The sequence below is a fragment of the Rhinoderma darwinii genome, chromosome 8 (genome assembly GCF_050947455.1).
Source record: "Rhinoderma darwinii isolate aRhiDar2 chromosome 8, aRhiDar2.hap1, whole genome shotgun sequence".
NCBI lineage: Eukaryota > Metazoa > Chordata > Amphibia > Anura > Rhinodermatidae > Rhinoderma > Rhinoderma darwinii.
Genome location: NC_134694.1, coordinates 16,256,326 through 16,280,252, shown reverse-complemented (window position 1 = coordinate 16,280,252; position 23,927 = coordinate 16,256,326). Strand labels below are relative to the sequence as shown.

Genomic DNA, 23,927 nt, shown 5'->3' with positions numbered 1-23,927 from the left:
ATTTTTTCTCCTGAAATAAATAGAAATTAGACTATAGATTATGTAAAAACACTTGTTCTAAACCTTCGTCACTTCGGGGCAATGGCCTGGAGCTTCTATGGTTAACACAGAGCACCTTGAATTTGTAAATGGAATGGATAAAGTTATGGTGAGGTCACTGGCATAAAGCCAAAGAGGAAAAGTACAAGATATACAAGAAAAGACTGGTAGGCACAGGATGACTCGGGTTTAATATCAAGTGGCACAACTCCTATTAGAATTAACACATTTGCAAAGTATGCTGGGACCAGTAGGTTGCATTTCTGAAGGCTCTTTTTCAGTTTACTATGGGATGAAGAGACCTTCATGAGCAGCTATTGACCTCTACCACATCCAGTAATAGTCCTTTCATGTGCATGTAGGTCATTGTCTTAAAGGGATTTACCCACCAAATACATTTATCACCTATGCACAGGGTAGATGATCATTATTTGACAAATGGGACCCCACTCATTGCTAGAAGGTGTGTCCCAAGTTCCCCGTTCCTTCTCACCTGCAAACCGCAGGAGAAGTGTGAATGGAGCGGCGGTTAAGCATGTGTGCTGCCACACCTTTCAAGTTCTATGGACGTTACAGAAGTGGCTGAGCATTGCTAATAAGTGTTAGATTTTTTTTATTTTTTTTGGTAGGAATGCCCCTTTAAGATACTATTCGAGTATGGTTTCTCAGCATCAGTGTCAAAAAATATAATTTGCACCTAAAAGTGCATTATGACCGCATTCATAGACGCCTTAGAGTACAGTATGACCCCATTGATGGACACCTTAAAGGGCAGCATGAAAGAGTTGATAGAACTTTTAAATGAAGCTTCCCCTCTTTGTATCTTCATGCTGGAGACAAGCTTCAGCTGTGATATGGCGGGTAAAAGGGTAGTCACCAAAAATGTACTTTCACTGACCAATAAAATAGTGATTTTATGGGGTCAAGGAGTCAGATTCTTCAGAACCACCGAGAAAAATCACCGGTGAATGCCATCTATTCCAAGATATCCAAAGATGCAGTGGATTCTCAGCTTTGGTATATTTCTGCTTACACTTTCTCTGTTTTTCATGCATAACCTTATTTTATGCATACTGCTGCTTAATTCATAGCTATTGAGAAGTATACTTTACGTATAGTTGATAGATCTTGGCGACTAATAGACGTCACCATAATAATAATGAGCTGATCAATTTTGAGTGCACATAATTTTCGATTTACACATGTTATATACACTGAAATATTCTGACGTTTAAAGTGAATCTCTACCTTCTTACACCATGTCATTTTTAGATCCAAAATTCTGTGCAAATTCATTTTTGAATATATTTTAATAGCAGTAGGAGCTTTAGTTTTTAGATACAGAGTTCCAAACACCCTGTATGGACATAGATTTGAAACATAATATTCTGTCTGCCTGCACCTGCCACTAGAGGGTGAAAAGGAGCACACTGCATACTGTTTTATTATTGAGTTCAATGTATAAATAGCATGCAGTAAGCTACCCCCTAGTGGTGGCGGCAGGAAGCCAAAATTTTACATGTCCATGCAGTGAATTTTGAAGCCGAAAAAGCTATTTATATGAAGACAAAAAAAGTGTTCAATGATGGAACTCCACTTTAAGTGCCCCATAGTTCAGCCAAGAAGACTTCTGACTGCAGACGTTCCAAGAAAATAAGGCTTCACTCCATGACTCAAATAAGCAATCCTATAAATTATAGTAGGAGATTGGCTATGTCTATATGATTCCAATGCCCTCATCAACAAATTAAACATGGTATAAATAAACCAATGTAGGACGATACGTCACATGTCTTCTATAGAGCGTTACTGTCTCCAGTGATGGACTGGTTCAGTTTAGCCTATGCTCCCTGTGAGCAGACTACTTTACTTTTCTTTTAACGTAAATGCAACCAGTCTGTAATAATCGTATAATATGGATACGTTCTACTTTATTTCCTGCCACATAGTAACTTAATAGTCTCTTCTAGAATTCCCCAATCTCTTCTGTTGTCTGTTATATTAAAGCGCCAATAGAACTTGGCTCTTCTCTTCCATTATTTGCTTGGTATGACTTTCCATTTCTTCTTGTTAGGTAAAGTGTCTGGCTGAGTCAATAGATGACGCTCTAACCTGCCGGTCTATACACTGCACTGATCCACGAGATGAAAAGGGAAGTTTGGAAAAAGGTGAAAGCAAAGAGCAACATGGAGACAGCACTGCTACTTCGTTCAGTGACGTCACACTTTACATGGATGAGGGAGTGCCAGTATCGCCACTTTCTCTTGACAGACCGCCAAGCTCCGACCAGGACACTCCACAAGGAACTAGTTCACGTCAAGAATATTGGGCCACTTCCTCCTCACGGGAAGACAGCCGAGAGAATGGCAGCAGACGGAGCACACCCTGCATGGAGTGCAGAGACTTTCGCATGAGAGGGGCTCATCTTCCTTTGCTCACTATTGAGCCCCCTAGTGACAGTTCCGTGGACCTAAGTGATAGATCAGACCGAGGGTCTCTAAATAGGCAAGTTGTTTATGAACAAGACAATTGCAGCCCACATGGGACTCTTAAACAAGCACCTCACAAAGGACCTGCACGCTCCCCTCATCCGCATCGCCATTATCACCCAGAGCCTCCACCTACCCCATCGGACTCAGGAGGTGGAAATAATGGTACACAGGTGGTGGTTGGGAGTGGGATGGGAGGGGTGCGGCAGCTTCATCATGGTAAACAGGAACTTGGGGAAAACTCTGATGGGGATAACGAAAGTCTAAATAGTACCACCAACTCCAACGAAACTATCAACTGCAGCTCAGGCTCCTCTTCCCGAGATAGTCTACGGGAGCCTCCCAACACACTCTGTAAGCAGACGTACCAGAGGGAAACTCGGCACAGCTGGGACTCTCCTGCGTTCAACAACGATGTGGTGCAGAGGAGACAGTACCGCATTGGCCTCAACCTCTTCAACAAGTAGGTGCTAGAAGGGACTTAATCTTTCATAGAAGTATTGTAATGTACATTTGACCTCATATGTGGAGTTTGTCAGGGCTGATATTCTGAATGTTACTATATGATATCAGGCGATGTCACATCCCATGCCAAGAATCACAATAGGGTTGTTTCACGTCACTCCACCCATCTTGTATATAAGGAGCCCTGGGCAGATTGATATTGCTCATTGGAAAGCTTGGTTGTAGCCAACACGTGAGGTCCCTTCTTCCACAGGCCTGTGAGAGCGGCATCTATTGTATGTTCGCGCCTTGGTCACACTTACATTGCAGGTCTACCAGAATATTTGCATAGCCATTTCTCTATATAGGTTTTGTGATCGTTAAAGAGGCTCTGTCACCACATTATAAGTGGCATATCTCCTACATAATGAGATTGGAGCTGTCATGTAGGTGACAGCAGTACTTTTTATTTAGAAAAACAATCTATTTTTACCACGTTAGGAGCGATTTTAGCTTTATGCTAATTAGTGTCTTATTGCCCAAGTGGGCGTGTTTTTACTTTAGACCAAGTGGGCGTTGTACAGAGGAGTGTATGACGCTGACCAATCAGCGTCATGCACTTCTCTCCATTCCTTTAGTCAGCGCATAGTGATCCTGCGTTGTTCGCTATGTGCTGTCTTATACTGACATATTAACGTTACTGAAGTGTTTAGACCATGAATAGACATTCCTTCCCGCCAGGACAGGATGTCTATTCACAATCCCGGCACTTCGGTAACGTTTCTTTGGTACTTACAGCAGAGCAAAGCGTAATCTCACTGTAACCTGTCATTTACAGCGTGATCTCGCGAGATTACGCTTGCTCTGCTGCAAGTACCACAGAAACGTTAACAAAGTGTCAGGGTTGTGAAGAGACATCCCGTCCTGGCTGGAAGGAATGTCTATTCACTGTCTAAACAATTCAGTAACGTTAATATGTCAGTATAAGACAGCACATAGCGAACAACGCAGGATCACTATGCGCTGACTAAATGAATGGAGAGGAGCGCATGACGCTGATTGCTCACTGATTGGTCAGCGTCATACACTCCTCTGTACAACGCCCACTTGGTCTAAAGCAAAAACACGCCCACTTGGGCATTAAGAAACTCATTAGCATAAAGCTAAAATCGCTCCTAACGTGGTAAAAATAGATCGTTTTTCTAAATAAAAAGCACTTCTGTCACCTACATGACAGCGCCAATCTCATTATGTAGGAGAGAGGGCACTTCTAATGTGGTGACAGTCTCTTTAAGCATGCCATCGTGTCCTTTATGGTACTTGAATGGCCTGACATGAGGGCTTTTTTTTCTGCCTCTCATACGGATGTGCTGAGATGAACATTTCTAGGTTGTTGCTATGAAAGGCGCTTCTCATTTTACAAATTCCTTATTGGTGGCCCCTCTGTTTCTGTTTCCCATCTCCTGTCCTTGAAAAGCATTGAATCAATTCTAGCCTCCATTAGGTCACTTTTAGTCGGCTAATATGTAGAAATGCACGTTATGATTCCAGAAATAACTTTGTACATGGATATGTGGCAGAATAGTATGTATGATGCATTGGATGCTAATTCTGCACCTTGACTAAATACCTACCCCCCTAAACTTCCAATTGGGTTTTGCAACCTGCACTTACTCAGGGCCGATGGAGCTTAATGGGGGTCATTGGGGAGCACCAATTAGTGCCCACTACATCAGGGCATCTTGTAGATGCCTGTAGTTCACAGTGAACGTATCAGTGGACGATGGATCGTGTACCCGCTGAGTGCATCTGAAATGCTCTTCAGGGAACGGTTATGTGTTGCCATCTGCTGGTAATCCAGAATATTGTGAGCTTCTCTTATAACACACCAGACCTTTGACCTTCCCAGAAATGGGTGTAAAACTTGTGTTTTGGGAATCCTGTTGTGATCTGGGAAACTCTGTTCTTCTGTTTGGATCAGTACCATAAATTGTCATTCTCCATCCATTGGACATTGTCTTTTCCTCATAATCGTCATCTATACTGGCATAGCTAACATGTCATGATGGCCAGAATCCAGTATAGTGTCATTGGGGGATTAGTGAAGGTTAAAGAGGCTCTGTCACCAGATTTTGCAACCCCTATCTGCTATTGCGGCAGATAGGCGCTGCAATGTAGATTACAGTAACGTTTTTATTTTTAAAAAACGAGCATTTTTGGCCAAGTTATGACCATTTTTGTAGTTATGCAAATGAGGCTTGCAAAAGTCCAAGTGGGTGTGTTTAAAAGTAAAAGTCCAAGTGGGCGTGTATTATGTGCGTACGTCGGGGCGTTTTTAATACTTTTACTAGCTGGGCGCTGTGAAGAGAAGTAACATCCTCTTCTCTTCAGAACGCCCAGCTTCTGACAGTGCAGATCTGTGACGTCACTCACAGGTCCTGCATTGTGACGGCCACATCGGCACCAGAGGCTACAGTTGATTCTGCAGCAGCATCAGCGTTTGCAGGTAAGATCGACTTACCTGCAAACGCTGATGCTGCTGCAGAATCAACTGTAGCCTCTGGTGCCGATGTGGCCGTCACGATGCAGGACCTGTGAGTGACGTCACAGATCTGCACTGTCACAAGCTGGGCGTTCTGAAGAGAAGAGGATGTTACTTCTCATCAGAGCGCCCAGCTAGTGAAAGTATTAAAAACGCCCCGATGTACGCACATAATACACGCCCACTTGGACTTTTACTTTTAAACACACCCACTTGGACTTTTGCAAGCCTCATTTGCATAATTACAAAAATGGTCATAACTTGGCCAAAAATGCTCGTTTTTTAAAAATAAAAACGTTACTGTAATCTACATTGCAGCGCCGATCTGCTGCAATAGCAGATAGGGGCTGCAAAATCTGGTGACAGAGCCTCTTTAAAGGTGACGTTGAATTTTTGGTGTTGTGGTATTTCCCAGTTCGAATGTAAAATAAGATGCCCCCTAAAAGCCAAAAGACTTTCACACACCATCTCATGATTTATTTTTGCCATACAATAACTCAAAGTGAAATCCACCTTTCCTCAACAGTATCACATTTGTGAAATACCGCCATCATTTTTTGTTTTTGCTGTTTTTACCCATTTGAGTCTGTTAGGCTACATGCACTCGACTGTTGTTTTCGTCAGTATGCTATCGGTTTGTTTTTTTTACCGGATAGCACACTGACCCATTCATTTTTATGACCCCATGTACACTACCGTGTTTTTCACGGATCCGTGTGGGACCGTGCCGCAAAAAAACTGACAATGGATTAGTTGTTTATGGGCCACAAAATACAAACGGTCGTGTACATGTAGCCTTAGAGCCTGTTTAAATCAACGTTGCCCTTCCGTTGAGGGTTTCCGTCAGGTTAACCCTTCAACGGAAAGGCAAACTGAAACCTTCGCTTCCGTTTCCCTCACCATTGTTCTCAATGGTGACGAAAACGTTGCTAAAGGTTTCAGTTTGTCACTGTTGTCAGGGCTCCGTTGTTTTTGATGGAACCAATAGCCCCCCCTCAACGGAAGGGCAACGCTGATGTGAACAGCTCTGTGTAGCGTAGCTCTGGTCATGAATAAAAACAGTCACTTCTAAATATTAAATAGACAAGAATACCGATATCAGTCAGCTGCAGCTTGTTGATGGTTTCCATGATGATGAATTGAGTGATGGTCATGGGGCAACCAAATATTAGCCTTACATTAGGGGAGCTCTGTTATACTTTAATCTACATAAAACCAGAGTAACCGTATTAATAATTTTGTGATTTTGCGCCATATGTAATTTTGTCTCCATTTACACCCAAATCAAAAATTCTGCTTATTGGAATTTGTATATGCAGGTTTTCTCTGATCTGACAGCTTAGCACGGACTGTGTGTGATCGTGTGTGTGATCGTGTGTGTGATCGTGTGTGTGATCGTGTGTATGATCGTGTGATCTGAGCTCTGAGCTCCCATAATGCACCTGGATAATACAACATATATTTAAAGGCAGTCCAAGAACATTAGAGTTAAGAATCAACAAAAATATTTTATGTAGATTTATACGACATGTTGTCAGTATTATTATACAGAAGTGACGTTTCTATTCCACAGCTTGCAATTTGTGTTCACGACGGCTGCGTTATGGGGTCACTGACCACATGCAAAGAAACCGAAAAATCAGGATTACGCCGACTGAGTTATTTAATGTTTGTTTCCTGGTGTAACCGATACAATTGTTATTCTATAGACACACATACGATGCAGGGTTGTGGAACAGGCACACATATAAAGGTTGGGAGATAGGTGGATATTTAATGCAGGGGGGTGAGATAGGTGGGTATACAATATGCAGGGTGATGGGATAGGTGGGTATACAATGCGGAGTGGTGGGATAGGTGGGTATACAATATGCAGGGTGATGGGATAGGTGGATATACAATGCCGAGTGGTGGGATAGATGGATATACAATGCAGGGTGGTGGGATAGGTGGATATGCAATGCAGGTTGGTGGGATAGATGGATATACAATGCAGGTTGGTGGGATAGATGGATATACAATGCAGGGTGGTGGGATAGGTGGGTATACAATGCAGGGGATGGGAGGTGGGTATACAATGCAGGGGGTGGGAGAGGTGGGTATACAATGCAGGGGGGTGGGATAAATGGATGTACAATGCAGGGGGGTGGGATAGATGGATGTATAATGCAGGGGGGTGGCATAGATGGATGTATAATGCAGGGGGGTGGGATAGATGGATGTATAATGCAGGGGGGTGGGATAGATGGATGTATAATGCAGGGTGGTGGGATAGATGGATATACAATGCAGGGTGGTGGGATAGATGGATATACAATGCAGGGGGGTGGGATAGGTGGATATACAATGCAGGGGGGTGGGATAGGTGGATATACAATGCAGGGGGGTGGGATAGATGGATGTATAATGCAGGGGGTGGGATAGATGGATGTATAATGCAGGGTGGTGGGATAGATGGATATACAATGCAGGGTGGTGGGATAGATGGATATACAATGCAGGGGGGTGGGATAGGTGGATATACAATGCAGGGGGGTGGGATAGGTGGATATATAATGCAGGGGGGTGGGATAGATGGATGTATAATGCAGGGGGGTGGGATAGATGGATGTATAATGCAGGGGGGTGGGATAGATGGATATACAATGCAGGGGGGTGGGATAGGTGGATATACAATGCAGGGGGGTGGGATAGATGGATATACAATGCAGGGGGTGAGATAGGTGGGTATACAATGCAGGGGGTGAGATAGGTGGGTATACAATGCAGGGGGTGAGATAGGTGGATATACAATGCAGGGGGTGGGATAGGTGGATATACAATGCAGGGGGTGGGATAGATGGATATACAATGCAGGGTGGTGGGATAAATGGATATACAATGCAGGGTGGTGGGATAGATGGATATACAATGCAGGGTGGTGGGATAGGTGTATATACAATGCAGGGTGATGGGATAGGTGTATATACAATGCAGGGTGGTGAGATAGGTGTATATACAATGCAGGGTGGTGGGATAGATGGATATACAATGCAGGGTGGTGGGATAGGTGTATATACAATGCAGGGTGGTGAGATAGGTGTATATACAATGCAGGGGGGTGGGATAAAATACAATCATTTGACCTCCATAAGACTATAATAGGACTCTTGAGCTGTCGGATTATGCACAGTGTGTATGTGGGTGAAGCATCAAACTGCAGGGCTTATGTGCGTCAATGTAATTACTTACCCAGGAGCGTATGAGCCGCAGTGATCTGGTTCTTGTATGGGATAGACTCATTCTTGCTGTTCTTGTAGTAAGATTTACTTACCAACATCCTTGAAAAGGTTTGTAGATTAGTAACGACTTGCTCATCCTTCATGTAGTAAAACTAGGATCACACGTCCCATGTATAGATGATCTCCTGGGTTCCATGTGGATACATAGATGACTATTTCAGAAAGGAGACTTGTTTGTAAAGCGTTGTTTGGTCATTTCCATTCCATAAGTATTTTTTAGCCAAACATGCTGATTTTGTTCCCTGCATTTTGCCATAGACACATTAATATTTTTTTTAATTCGTTTATTCATAGACACATTAATTTATGGAGAATTAATGTCCAGAATCAGAAAAAAGGGTTTACTTATTTTCCAGAAACAGCGCCACATCTGTCCATAGGCTCTGTCTGGTATTGCAGTTCGCCTCCATTCACACAACCTGTGGACAGACATGGCATTGTATTTGGAGAAAAAGCAGACTGTTTTTACTGATCCTGGATATCCCCAAAAAGTATTTACATCACAACTTGACACCAGATATCAGGTTTTTCATGCTATTTAGGCCTTATTCACACGACAGGGTCCGAGTGTCGGACGTTTTGCATCCGTTCCGATTCCGTTGCGGGCCGTGTTGCCGTTTTTAACGGCCGATTTTGAACCGTTTTGCATCCGTTTTTTTCCCTATCCGAATTAAAATCGGATGAATTACATTTGAAATTTTTTTGCCACACACTTCCCTCTGTAGATACTGCTACAGCCCCCTGTAGGTAGTGCCACACAGCCCCCTTGTAGGTAGTGCCACACAGCCCCCTTGTAGGTAATGCCCCACAGATCCCCTTATAGGTAGTGCCACACAGACCCCCTTATAGGTAGTGCCACACAGACCCCCTTATAGGTAGTGCCACACAGACCCCCTTGTAGGTAGTGCCACACAGACCCCCTTGTAGGTAGTGCCACACAGCCCCCCTGTAGGTAATGCCACACAGCCCCCCTGTAGGTAATGCCACACAGCCCCCCTGTAGGTAATGCCACACAGCCCCCCTGTAGGTAATGTCACACAGACCCCCTGTAGGTAATGCCACACAGCCCCCCTGTAGGTAGTGCTACACAGCCCCCTTGTACATAGTCGCCCCCTATAGATGGCATCCCCCTATTTTCCTGTAGGGGGTGGCTCCAGGAGAAGTCCCTCACTTCACTGTCCATATATGGACAGTGAAGTGAGGGACTTCTCCTGTATCGGAAGCCACAGCGGTAGGGATTCCGCTTCAGAAGTCCCTGATGTCACTGTGTCCATATATGGACAGTGAAGGCAGGGACTTCTCCTGGAGCGGAATCCCCAGCCACATCGCCGGGGATTCCGCTTCAGAAGTCCCTGATGTCACTGTGTCCATATATGGACAGTGAAGGCAGGGACTTCTCCTGGAGCGGAATCCCCAGCCACATCGCCGGGGATTCCGCTTCAGAAGTCTGTGACGTCACGGTGTCCATATATGGATAGTGAAGGCAGGGACTTCTCCTGGATCGGAATCCCCAGCCACAGCGGTGGGGATTCTGCTTCAGAAGTCCCTGACGTTACTGTGTCCATATATGGACAGTAAAGGCAGGGACTTCTCCTGGAGCAGAATCCCCAGCCACATGAACAGCCGTCACCTGGCAGGGAAACCCTGTCGTGTGAATAAGGTCTTATATCTTTTTTTCTTAATACGCTCGGGATTGGGGTGCTCTAAAGCCCTTCAGTGGGTAAACCCCTTTTAACCGTTCTTACTGTAAAGAATCCCTCTCTATAGTATAAAAAAAACCTTCCCCCCCCCCCACATGGAGCTGAAGTCCCCTAGCTTTTAAATATTGTTTGAGGGGGAAAAAAACATATTTTTTTTAGGACATGGCTAATACATGGAGTATGTTAAAGGGGTTGTGTAAAATAAGAACAACATGTCTTCTTCCTTTCAGAAATGGCACCCCTCTTGTGTGTGGTTGGTGATTAGTATTGCACCTTAGAACCATTCAATAGAATAGAGCTGCAATACAAGTCACAGCCTATGGAGATATATATATATATATATATATATATATATATGCCCTGGCATCCTGTAGCTGTCAGTGCGCGCTGGGAGTTGTAGTTCTTTAGCATCACTGTTTTACACTATAGAAGGTCATTTTTAGATAACGTATCTTTTTTTTTTTTTAATATGCTTTTTTATGTGCTTGTTTCATAAGTTCTTTTGAGCTCTGGTGTATATGTATGAGCCAGGTGCCTTATTTGCATGTGGCAGAAGGAAATGCATGATTAAAACTGATATCTTGACGGAAGTGAGAAGGCTTTATATGATATGACATTTGTTCATAATGTGTTGACACAATAGATTACATGTCTAAAAAGGTACATTGAGCAAGTCAGTAATGCGCGAAGGTTGGAGGCTATGTACCATTTCATACATGTCTTTCTGTGTATACAGATAGCGCAATTCTTTAGTCTTTTCTATTTATTGTGCTCGCTATTTCTGCTTCTTGCTCCCCTACTAAGAGGGACTTACAACAAGCCCACAGACAGGCAGTCTTTTGTGCACCAGATATGTAACTTCATGCACTGAGAGGGTGGTCACCCAGCCAGAAGGACAAGTGGTTGCTAAGCAACCAAAACTAATATAGCCTAAAGAATGCACTAAACAAAAAGGAGGCAGAGGGTTGCCGTAAAAGACATATACATGGACTTTGCAGAGATCTGTAAGATTAAAGGAACACTTCAGACTTCAACTAATACCCTGTGTTATACCTGATGGGGCAATGCATGAAACGGGTTCAAAGAACTCATAAAAAATAGAAGTGATACGCCGTGCATTAGACCTAACACGGTATCCTTTTTTTCCTGCAGTGCTCCTTCAATTCAACGTAAAATATAAGCCGTTAGATTTTGTATGCAAAATAGTTCTCCCCCAAAGGAAGGGAAACTGTCTCTCTCGTGTCACATATACGGGGGTTACCCCATAAGTCAATGTCAGACCCCTTAAAGTGACTTGAAACATGACTTCTGTTATGAGCCGAACGAGAAAGATTCCTATAGGGATTTTTCCTCCTCCTGGAGTAGAGCTTTTTTTGTATGCTTTTTCTTAGGTAGCATTGCCCTAGACTTCTTACCAGCTCAAGAAGAATTCTTCCATATCGAGATGCCGTTGGCACCATATTGTGAAATTCAATCATACACTTATCTAAATAATAACCTGAAAGACCTAATACAACCACAAGTTTATCCAAGCAACAATTCATTCGTGTCGATGCTGTCATTCTGATCACTGCTGTTCTACATCTAGTATGATGATCACCCATAAACCCACATGTTTTTGGGTTACACCAAAAGGACAATACAGGATCCGAAAATAAGACCTTTTATTGGGATTGTAAAGCTGCAATACTCATATAAATGTGTTTTTATGTATTGTTATGGTCTATTAGGAGATTGTATGATGGGGAGAGTATATATCCTGTCTCAAATTAAACCGTTAAAGAGCTGTCATATAAAGGTAATAATAATTAGAAATGTTGTGTGTCAGAAATTATTTTGCTCATGTATTAGTTGTAAATAATTCTCCACCCTAGATGTTAAAATAAGTAGAAAAGTAGAACCCATTTTCCTCATCCTTGGATTATATGGACAGCCAATTGATTTTATTGAGAATTGTGTAATACTTAATTTCTCCTGTGATGGCACTGCAGGGAAATTGAACACATGCTTGCCAGGTTCTGTTAATCGCCGGGCGTCTTGTAATCTGCTTATTATCGAGGGACTCTCTTAACAAAAAGAGTATTCAAATTGCACACGTCTTTTATGGCAGCTGTTAAAAATTTACCTCTGGTACCAAAATCATATAATGCTACTGTCATTCAACTTTTCACCTATCGATTTGGACCCCAATAAGTGCATGTCCACACGTAACGGAATTACTGGAGAAAATCTCTGCAGCAATTCCATTGAAAGTTGCACTAATTCCGCTGCGGCAAAAACACACCATTTCATGCGTTTTTTTTACTGCAGAAAACGGTGCGGATTTTGCGGCGTATCTCAATACTGGGTGATGGTGACTTCTCCTGAAAAACGCAGCAATTCAGATTCCTTTCTGCAGCAGGAATTGACATGCTGCGGTACGAAAAATACGCACCGCAGGTGAATTTCTGCTCTGAGATTTTATGCAGCGTGTGGATGAGATTTGTTAAATTTCACCTACTTTGCTGCTACTGCATTCCGCTGCATATTTTCCGTCCGCCATTCCGGATGGAAAATACACAGCAATTCCGCTACTTGTGGACAAGCCCTTAAAGTTATAGGCGGCATGGGCATCAGTGGCATAGATAATGCCATCATCATTAATGGGAAAATTTACAATACAGCAATGCAGAGGCGAAACTTGTAGCTCCTGGACCCCAATACAAAATCTCTAACTGCCCCACCACTAATTATGTGCCATTTATAATGCTGGTGTCTTTTTATGTGGTTGAGGGGCCTTTGTGCCCACTCAAGTATCAGTACCTGGGTGTGACTGCTTGTAATAAATCTCTATTTTATTTTTACCTCAGAAAGCCAGAAAAAGGGATCCAGTACTTGATTGAGAGGGGCTTCCTGTCTGACACCCCTGTGGGGGTAGCACATTTCATCCTCGAGAGGAAAGGCCTGAGTCGACAGATGATCGGAGAGTTCCTTGGAAACCGCCAGAAACAGTTTAACCGGGATGTTTTAGAGTAAGACGCCATGGAATCTGAACTACATTAAACAGGGGGATCTGGTGTTGTAGAGAAGGCCTGACGTGATGTCTGTGAGGGAACATCAAGTGTCCTTATGATGAGTCTTGTCATCTTGTGTGGAGAAAAGGGTCTTTCCATTTAGTGTTTTCTAGAGCAGGATGTGCTGAATGGATCTTTCTTGGCTGATAGGTGAGGGGTGTCCTGGAATGAGGAGGCTTGACATCTTGCGTGAGCAGATAAGGATGTGCTGGAGGTCGGCCATTTTGTGTGATAGCAGTATGTTTCTTATATATGAGGACTGTGTCTTGATTGTGGAGAAACACAATGCTTTCCAAGTAAAGGATCATTCCTTGCAAAACACCAAGTAATGGGATCAGCCAAAGTGAACTTGCAGGGGCACAAGGAGTAATCATGAGGCTCCATTGCAAAAATTAAAACACCCTCCGCTCCTCCCTCAGCTTTTGGCCACAGAGAGTGAAGTCATGGGCTATACATGAATAGAGTGATGCAGGTAACACGTGCGTATGAGTGCACACAGATACAGGCATTCACTCAGATTCACATATATAAAAAACACATATATACATACATACATACATACATACATACACACACACACACACACACACATACATACACACACACACATACATACATACATACATACATACATACATACATACATACATACATACATACATACATATACATACATACATACATATATATATATGCACACATATATGTATATACACATACATACGCACACTAATATACATACACACACACATATATATATATATATATATATATATATATATATACATACACTTATATGCACATGCACATACACTCATACACACACATATATACATACAAACACATATACGTACACATGTACACATATATATATATACACACACGCACACTACTACACGCACGCACACTCCTACACTCATACACACAGACAGGCACACTCATACGCGCACGCTCATGTACACGCACGCACTCACATACATATGTTAATTAACACCTAACATTATGCAGAACCTACAAATCCAGATGTTATTGCAATTATCCACAATATCCCCCCCCCCCCCCCCCATGTCCAGGAAGCTGAGATACGGGGGCTTCCTGTGTCCTCATGGGGTGAATACTGCAGTGATGAGTGATTTTCATTCCCTGATGAACATAATAGTAAATCTATTTTTGGCTTCTTTACACCATAGAGCTGCTGTTTGCTAAATGCACTCACCTTGTTAACCTTAGTCATTTATATCTGCCAGTAAGTAAAGGAGCGACCCTGTCAGATTTTCTATTTATAACCCTAAATAACTGACACGAGTGATTACAATCTGTCTACAGCGCTGCAGAATATGTTGGCAGGATGTAAGCAACAGGAAATAGATTTCATTAAAAACATATGCAATAAAATAAAAAAAACTACAGATGTAGTAGAGCTGAATTTGTCATTTGCCACATCTGATGGTGATAAGACAATGTTGACTGCTGTTTTGCATAGGATCTCTACTACATTATCTAAATGCAATGAGTTATCAAGATGCACAAATAAAACTGTTAAATAACTAACTCATCTCTGCTACATCTGCTTGTACAACCACCATGAGTTGCTTGAAATTACAAACTCCGCTTTGGGACATTGGTAAATCTTCCCCGTTTTTGATAATAGAACCAATGTCAAATGTAAGCAATATATCAGCAGTTACTAGTGGATCTAATGTATTTCTAGCTGTGTGGTGGATGAAATGGATTTCTCCAACATGGATCTGGATGACGCTCTGAGGAAGTTCCAGGCCCACATACGTGTTCAAGGGGAGGCTCAGAAGGTGGAAAGGCTCATTGAAGCGTTCAGGTGACTCCTTTATCACATTTTTATCATCTTTGTTTATTGTATCTGTAAAACGACCTCCGCATTTACACTTCTGTCTCTCTCAATGGTTCCTAGCCAACGTTACTGTGTGTGCAATCCTGCGCTGGTTCGCCAATTTCGGAACCCGGACACCATATTTATACTGGCGTTTGCGATCATTCTTCTCAACACAGACATGTACAGTCCGAGCGTCAAGGCTGAGCGCAAAATGAAATTGGATGACTTCATCAAGAATCTACGTGGTAAGAGATAAACTCCTAGGTGTTTCACAGCGTGAAGAATAAGTATTAAGATCGTAACAACCATTTACATGATTGCCTTTGTATTCTAAACCCTACTACTGGTTTATTGGGTTCATCTCTATGGGTTTATCTATTGCTATAATGTTATTTGCTGATAGGTAGGAGTCCGACTGCAGAATGAAGGGGCTGAGGCTGCTTTTAAACTTTTTCTTGAACAGTGCAACTCATAGTGCCTGGAACGGGAGTATCGATTTGCAAACATTGTGATTGGTTAAAGTCCCTTTGGTCAGACCTCCAGCAATCAAAGTGATGGGATATCTAAGCTCCATTCACATACATTTTTTTGGCCTACGTTTGACGTTTACAGTGTGAAAAGCTCCCGATGTATACGTTAAACGTAGGCTGTGACAGACCCCTAACCGTGGAATACGTCACTCGCAGACTATTAAGGGAAATGTTAAATGTATACATCATAAAGTCTCATGACCCTATTTGTGACGTATACGTTAAACAGATGCCATTGTAGCCTATTGGTGACGGATGCCACTGTTAGACATCCGTCACCCATAGGCATCCGTCACCCATAGGCATCCGTCACCCATAGACATCCGTCACTCATAGACTATTATGGTATCGTTAAACAGATCTGTGATGAAAAGCTATTGAAAAGCGCATGACGCGTACGCCCTATGGACACATTTAGCGTGTACACCAGGAGCTTGCTCGACATACACGCTAAACGTACATCACAAACAAATTGAACAGGGTCTAAGACTGTAATACCACTTTAAAGGGGTTAGCGAACTAAAAATATTTATCACCAATCTATTATCACCTTATGCTAAATGTATGTTCACTGGGGGCCCCACCTTTGGGACCCCCACAGATCACTAGTACAGGGGTCCCAAACTTCCTGTTTTTTCTCATTGCACAATGGCAGAATCTTGACGCATGCAACCTGCCGGTCTATTCAGTGGCTATGGTTCGGACGGAAACAGCCAAGTGCTGTACTCGGCGATCTCTGTCGGACCCATAGACATTGAATGGGGGTGCAGGCGTGTCCACCGCTGCATTTAAGCCTCCTGACTGCAATCGTGCAGTGAGGAGGAACGGGATCGGGACCTCCATTCTTATTATCAGTGGGGCCCCCAAAGATTATACATTTATCACCTATCCTGTGGATGTGTTTTTTGGATAAACCCTTTAAGTAGATTCCCAGGTACATGTGGCTACACAACACGCTCCTAATTTATTTATCATTTACATCTTATATAGAGGGCTCTGTCACGGGCTTAGACTTCATTCACATCTGCGTCAGGGCTCCATTCCGACTGTGCTTTCCGTCAGAATGGAGCCCTGACTGACACAAACGGAAACCAAACCATAGGTTTCCGTTTCCATCATCATTGATTTCAATCGTGATGGATCCGGTGCCAATGGTTTCCGTTTGTCTCCGTTGTGCAAGGATTCCGTCGTTTTGACGGAATCAATACCGTGGTCGACTATGGTATTGATTCCGTGAAAACGACTGAACCCTTGCACAACAAACGGAAACCATTGGCACCGGATCCGTCACTATTGAAATCAATGATGATGGAAACGGAAACCTATGCTTTGGTTTCCGTTTGTGTCAGTCAGAGCTCCATTCTGACGGAAAGCACAGTCGGAATGGAGCCCTGACGCAGATGTGAATATATCCTTAGCTATAGAGGATACAGAGGTAGCAGTCACACCCAGGCCCTGGTACATGAGGAGGCCCCATTGGCCCCTTTGTGTCATAAAGACACCAGTATTATAAATAGCATTTGGTATATGATGGGGGCACTGTCACAATTTTTTTTCCATTGGGGCCCATGAGCTTCGAGTTACTCCTCTTGGCACTGTATCAACATGGATTCCATTCCTGTATCTCTTACCTGAAAACTTCTATGTAATCATGCATTATATGTAGAAAGGATTAGACCAGAATTAATTCTCCTCGAATGGGTTCATAGTTTAGAGAGTCCTTTTGCTCCAATTTTACCTGTGATTGATTTTAGTTGCTTTGAGAAACATTACATTATATCTCTGTAAGTGACCGCTCCTTCATTGACAAAGGACTTAGTAACACCCAGCTGTCAATTTATTCATTCATTTCCAGGAGGAATAACAGAGGTACGGAACAGTGTTCCAGTATAGTTATATTATTGGGAATACAAGTATTTACTACTTGTAAATACTGAGTAAACAGTAGCGACTTGTCTCTTATTCTATTCTATATTTTATTGTAGCCATATATTCTGTTCAGATTTTCTCCGTTCTTTGTCCTAGGAGTGGATAATGGAGAGGACATTCCCAGGGACTTGCTAGTGGGAATATATCAGAGAATCCAAGGTCGAGAGCTGAGAACAAACGATGATCATGTATCTCAGGTGCAAGCCGTGGAAAGGATGATTGTTGGAAAGAAGCCGGTAAGAAACATGGTGTCCTCAACACCCATTAGTCTATTTATGTAGAAGTGTTACTCTATGGTTGATCTACATTTTATAGCTTTTGCTATTCTCACCCCCCAGGTACTTTCTCTTCCACATCGGCGTCTTGTTTGCTGCTGTCAACTCTACGAGGTCCCAGATCCAAATCGTCCACAAAGGATGGGTCTGCACCAGAGGGAGGTCTTCCTCTTCAATGATCTTCTGGTGGTACGTTACAACCTTGTCTGGTCAGCTGACGGCGAGGACATGTAATGGCAACAGTGTCCAATGACTCTTTCTTCTCTTATTCTGAAGGTAACAAAGATCTTCCAGAAGAAGAAAATTTTAGTGACCTACAGCTTCCGGCAGTCCTTTCCACTGGTGGACATGCACATGCAGCTCTTCCAGAATTCCTGTGAGTAATTAACGCTGTGTAGCAGCACAAAAGGTACATGAGGTCTGGGTGCCCAGCAATTGCTGCACTCTGAATTTTAGGGTATAAAACTGATTTATTCAGGCAACATCAAAAGGTGCAATGTTTCAATCCCACATTGGGATCTTTCTTGAGCATATATGTATGTATGTGTAATATATATATATATATGTGTATATATGTGTGTGTATGTATACACACACACACAGTCGAGTTAGTCTTATGACCACCAGCTAATATCCAGAATAACCTCTGTGTGCAGCACGGAGAGCAGCTAGACGGGCTGGGGGTGACTCAATAAGGTGCTGGTCGGTTGTCTCAGGTATCTGGAGCCATGCTGCTGACTGCAGTACATCACACATTTGCTGGAGTTTAAGTCTGGTGAATTAGGGAGCCAGGGAAGTACTTGGAAGTCTTGGTCGTGCTCTTCCAACCAGTGTCGGAGATTTCTAGCCATGTGACGTGTCGCATTGTCTTGCTGGAAGATTCCATCTGCCCCAGGGAAGACGAACAGCAGGTATGGGGGGACGTGATCTGCAACGATGGATTCATACTCAAATCAGTTGAGTGCCTTCCACATGGATGACAGGCAAAGAGAAAGCCATGAAAAATTTCCCCAGACCATAACGCTGCCGCCACCAGTTTGTGTTCTTCCAGCGATGGTTGCAGGGTGTTTGTTTTCTAATGTTTCTCACCTGACACTCCAAAATCCATCCTTTCGATGAAGCAGAAAACATGACTCCTTGGAGAAGGCAACCCTTTCCCATCATCGGTGGTCCAATTCTGAAACTGCTGTGCAAATTGAAGCCTTTTTTTCCGATCACCTTTGTTGGCATAGGAGCAGTGACCATCCGTCTGCTTGTCAGAATCACTTCTACTCACAAAGGGGGATTCTGAAAACATATATCAGACAATTGCTGTAGATTCAATCCTCTAATCTGCAAACATAAATCCCCCGATGCTATAATGATGAATCGCTGTTTACAGTTTAAAATATAAAAAAATCAGGTCACATTCACCCAAGCAAAAGTGAACTGTGAAAGATGTTTCATGTGTACTCAATGGCTGCTCCGTTCACATGTGGGGCCTAAACTGCAAAAGGTGGTATGTGCTTACAGTAAAGGGATTATCCCACGAAGAATATTGTGTTTACTTAAATAAAGGTGACATTTCAAGCATATTGTATTTAAACCCATTACAAAAAAAAAATATATTTCTAGAAATACAACTTCTAAATCGATTAGAGCGCCATCTACTGTTTCTGCGCTGTCCCTATACTGTGTCCACCTCCCGAAATGTTCTAAGATGGACACGCATGCGCCGTTTCTCTGCTCTCTGTTCATCCCCGGCAAAGCGGAGTGATCTCTGCTCGTGTGACCATGTAGGAGGGTCAAAAAACGCCCTCCAGCGTGCAGCTGATATTTCTATGCCCCTTTTATGTGTCTTGTCCTTGAAAAATAAATCCCATGCTGTCAGGGTTCTGTGCTGTTGGAAACCATCCTGGCTCTGAGCGCATTAGCGGGACAAGCTCCTGTTCAGCAATTGGATTCCTTAAAACCTGGAAGCTGAACAGGTCGTCTTGCCGGGGCAGACCTGCTCAGCACCTGTAACAGCGGCACCTGTAATAGCAGCACCTGCGGCAGACCTGCTCATTGTCTGAATTCCAAGTAAACCGCTGCCAGGAGCTGGTCCCACCACTGCACTCAAAGCCAGGACGGCTCCTGGCAGCACTGAGGGCCCTGCTTCTCCACTCCCGCTGACCATGTGAAGGTAAAACAATTATGTAGAGGCAAACTGGAGAAAGCAGGGAGACCAAACAGGCCATTTATTTACAAGGAAAGGACACATAAAGGGGGCATACAAATATCGGCTGCACACTGGGAAGTTTTTTTTTTTACCCTCCGGCTGTCTGAGTCTGCAGTGAATTCTCTACTTGTCAGAGGAGGTGCTGAGCAATCACAATGACATTCTCCTCCTCTGACAGGCAGAGAAAATACTGCATATAGGTTCAGCGGAATGGAAGTCACGATAAGTTACAAGGGGATCATAAAGACTACTTTGTGTGCAACTTGGGGAGGGATACTATGCAGGACTAGAGAGGGACTCCCGTGGTACTGCGCTGCTGTCTGTCTACACTATATCAAAGGGGGGGGGGGGGGATAAATAAATAAATGGCGCATGGCCAGGTATTTGCAAATCAGCATCGCCAACTGGAGCAAGGAACAATGCAGATTACTCAAGACTTTACACAACTCTGCCTTTTCACCCACAAGACAGGCTTGTAAATACTTTTCAGGCAAAGTGGGTGCTTTGAACGGCGATATATTAAGGGCATATAAAAGATGCACCCAGTCTAGAGATTACCATCTAGTGACAGACCTACTATCAATATTATGCTTGTACTACGTAGGAAAAGGTGTGAAGCAGTATGTGTCCATAACTGGCTCCGATCAATAGGTTATTTACTAGTCCAGCTGTGTGTATGGCCATGCCTGCTATAGTAACCTCCCATATAATCCTGTTAAACAGATTACCAGAATGGCATCAAATTGCTCTCTGCTGTTCCTGGTGGTGAGAGGAAAGTACTGATCATCTTCAATGCGCCAAGTCTTCAGGACCGATTGAGGTTTACCAGCGACCTACGAGAGTCTATTGCAGAGGTCCAGGAGATGGAGAAATATAGAGTGGAATGTAAGTGTATTAACTGGTTTCTCTCTATTACTCGACTGTTATATTATACTAGCTCTAATCATTTTTCATTACTACTACCTTTTTAGGCTTATTTTTTCCATCTTCTTTCCATCAGCTGAGCTAGAGAAGCAGAAAGGTGTGATGCGTCCCAACACCTCCCCCGGGCCTGGGATGAAGGAAGCAGTCAATGGAACTTTGGGCCGGCCGAGTCTGGATGACACATATGCACTAGGTGACGGGCTGAAGAGAAGTGCTCTTAGCAGCTCCCTTAGAGATCTCTCTGATGTTGGTGAGTATTGTTCTCTGTCCAGCCATCAACCTCCACGCCATTTTTCATAAACCTGCCCATCCTATGTGTGGACACATTATAGTTGTAAGAGGAAGCAAATGGGGACAAAGCTAGTGCTTTAATTTTATATATACATCATTAAAATAAAGGATTTATTGACCAATACTAGTGTTTGACCCTGACTAGTCATTTACTATAGATGGTCTACCAATTTCTGAAGATTACACTGCTGGAGGTCCAAGTCAAGACCCCTTTGGCTCTTATTGGAAATTTGAAGGAACATTACAAATAGTTGGTACTGTTTGTAGAGGAAATCTCAAGTCCTAGCTGTTGGGGTACTTCTCTTTACAGACCACCAGGACACCATGGACAGCCCCCATCGGGTTGTTAGGGTTCCTCGAATTATATTAGGCCATGTACGCATCTGTGTCGGAGGCTTAGTTAGGGGCCTCTGTCACAGACTCCATAGTTTTTGCCTAAAAAAACAGTGCAGCATTCTGGGCTATTTTGTCCAGCAAAATGACGGAAACCCGATGGAACCCAATCAAGTCAATGACTGAGCAGGACAACGCAACCCGGAACGCAGATGTGAACATAGCCTTAGACTTATTGTACGTGAAATATGCGTTTCCGCTGATCACTTGCCTTATTAATGTACGAAGATGATGTTATTCCATTTGCTGTCAGTGAGTTGATCCAATCTGTTAGTGAAGCAGGCTATCTGCCAACTGTATAATGAGCCAGACCCCAGCCACTTGAATTGCCAAAGTTAATGGGCACAGAGCCAGGGGAGGAGTATTATCTGGCGGAAACTTGAATCAAACAGTGACCATTGTGGTTCAGTCTTCTGATATTATAATGGGTTCAAATCTGAGCAGGGACAACAGCTTAATGGAGTTTGTATGTTCGGTAAGAATGGCCGCTGCAGGGAAAATGTATGTCTAGCCGGAGCTTCCCCATTCCAAGTGTCAGACCAGTGGCTGTTATTAGAGAAGGGGTTATGTATAGCAGTGATGGGTACAGACATACCTATACAGAATACATTTAGATTAGGACTACATGGTTCCTTAATATCGTATGCAACTTCTATTATGTATTGTGAGGAAAAAGTATATTCACATGTTGGAAATTTTTATTTTGGTGATATACACCAGTCACATGCAACTTGTATTTACCGATCGGGTGTAATAGACCTCACGTATGACATACAAGTCATAGCCTCCAAGCAATCCTCCACAAGCGCAATATATAAGCGACACTCCAGTCCAAAGTGTTTAACTCACAGATGATCGCCTAGGCCAGATACAAATGGAGCAAATGCTCAGCTGTCAGAAGAATAAGGGCTTCTATACTGGTTTTCAGGATATAAAAAATAATGATGATATTCACAAACAGTAAGCAGAGATCTTGCAAAAGGTGAGGAATTAAAAACGTTTATTAGAAAGTTGCATAACGTTTTATTATACAATTATTAAGTTTAGATAATTTACATAAAGCTGGAAAACCTGGAAGATATAATACTTATTACAATACAGACCCAAGGAACAAATCATATGTGAATAGATTTTTTCTGCCAATCCTCGTGGCTGGGGGATGGAACAGATTTGCAATCTACTCAGAATTGAGGCTCAAATTTTTCTTTCACCTCTTGCAGCATTAATCTTTACTTGAAAGAGCAGTCCAGGTTGTACATGGTTGACAGTGCTGATACTGTGATAAATAATCCTCTCGGTCCCCATCCTAATGCTGGTGAACTGCACATTCATTTCTATGTATAGTAGAGACTTGCTGCCACCTTGTGGAGAGAATATTATATAACAGATCCTATACTAGGCACAGAAGGTGCAGGTTGTGTGGGCAGACGAGGGAACTCTCAGTACCCAGCAGATTGCAACCTCTCAAAGTAAAGCAGTCGTGTATCCAGGCAGCACACACAATAGCCTTTTATGCTCTGCATTTTCTAGTTTCTCATGGTTTTCTACATTTGTCTGTTTCCACCTGTGTTTTTCACTCCCACACGCATGCCTCTGCCCTCGTATTTCTGTGTTCTACAGTTGGTCCCTTGTCTTTCCTTTGGCCTTTCCTTCTCTCATCCATTTATCCATTATGTCCCCACTTATCTTCTTCCTCCTGCTCCTTAATGCTGGCTTGTTACTAACTTGATGCTTAGGTAAGAGAGGGAGGCGTAACAGCGCGGGATCTCTGGACAGCACCATTGAAGTAAGTCCTGAGATTTAGTTGCATGTGATATGTCACTGTGTGTATCCATGGAACCCCCTGCAAGCTGTTTCAGTGTTGTGGGATTAAAGGGATAGTGCCTGTCCTTTCCTCCTTTGATGTTGTAGTTTTTATGTGTCAGTGGGGGAGGGGATGCATGCAGGTGAAGTGGTTTAATACATTTTGTAGTCATACGTATGTCTTT

General features: G+C 43.1%; 1 protein-coding gene across 10 annotated transcripts in view; it reads left to right on the top strand.

Annotated features, from left to right (window-relative positions):
• The window catches only part of IQSEC2 (IQ motif and Sec7 domain ArfGEF 2), a 216,165-nt gene that overhangs the window by 189,755 nt on the left and 2,483 nt on the right, over window positions 1-23,927 (top strand). For 9 of the 10 annotated variants that reach the window (XM_075835305.1, XM_075835304.1, XM_075835306.1 and 6 more), the window contains 10 exons: window positions 2,114-2,991; window positions 13,345-13,506; window positions 15,260-15,382; window positions 15,476-15,642; window positions 17,953-18,092; window positions 18,195-18,320; window positions 18,408-18,507; window positions 21,055-21,216; window positions 21,332-21,505; window positions 23,676-23,725. In XM_075835305.1, coding sequence (XP_075691420.1) covers window positions 2,114-2,991; window positions 13,345-13,506; window positions 15,260-15,382; window positions 15,476-15,642; window positions 17,953-18,092; window positions 18,195-18,320; window positions 18,408-18,507; window positions 21,055-21,216; window positions 21,332-21,505; window positions 23,676-23,725 — 2,082 coding nt within the window. The remainder of the gene's footprint in view (window positions 1-2,113; window positions 2,992-13,344; window positions 13,507-15,259; window positions 15,383-15,475; window positions 15,643-17,952; window positions 18,093-18,194; window positions 18,321-18,407; window positions 18,508-21,054; window positions 21,217-21,331; window positions 21,506-23,675; window positions 23,726-23,927) is intronic. The other variant, XM_075835309.1, reaches the window with a different exon arrangement.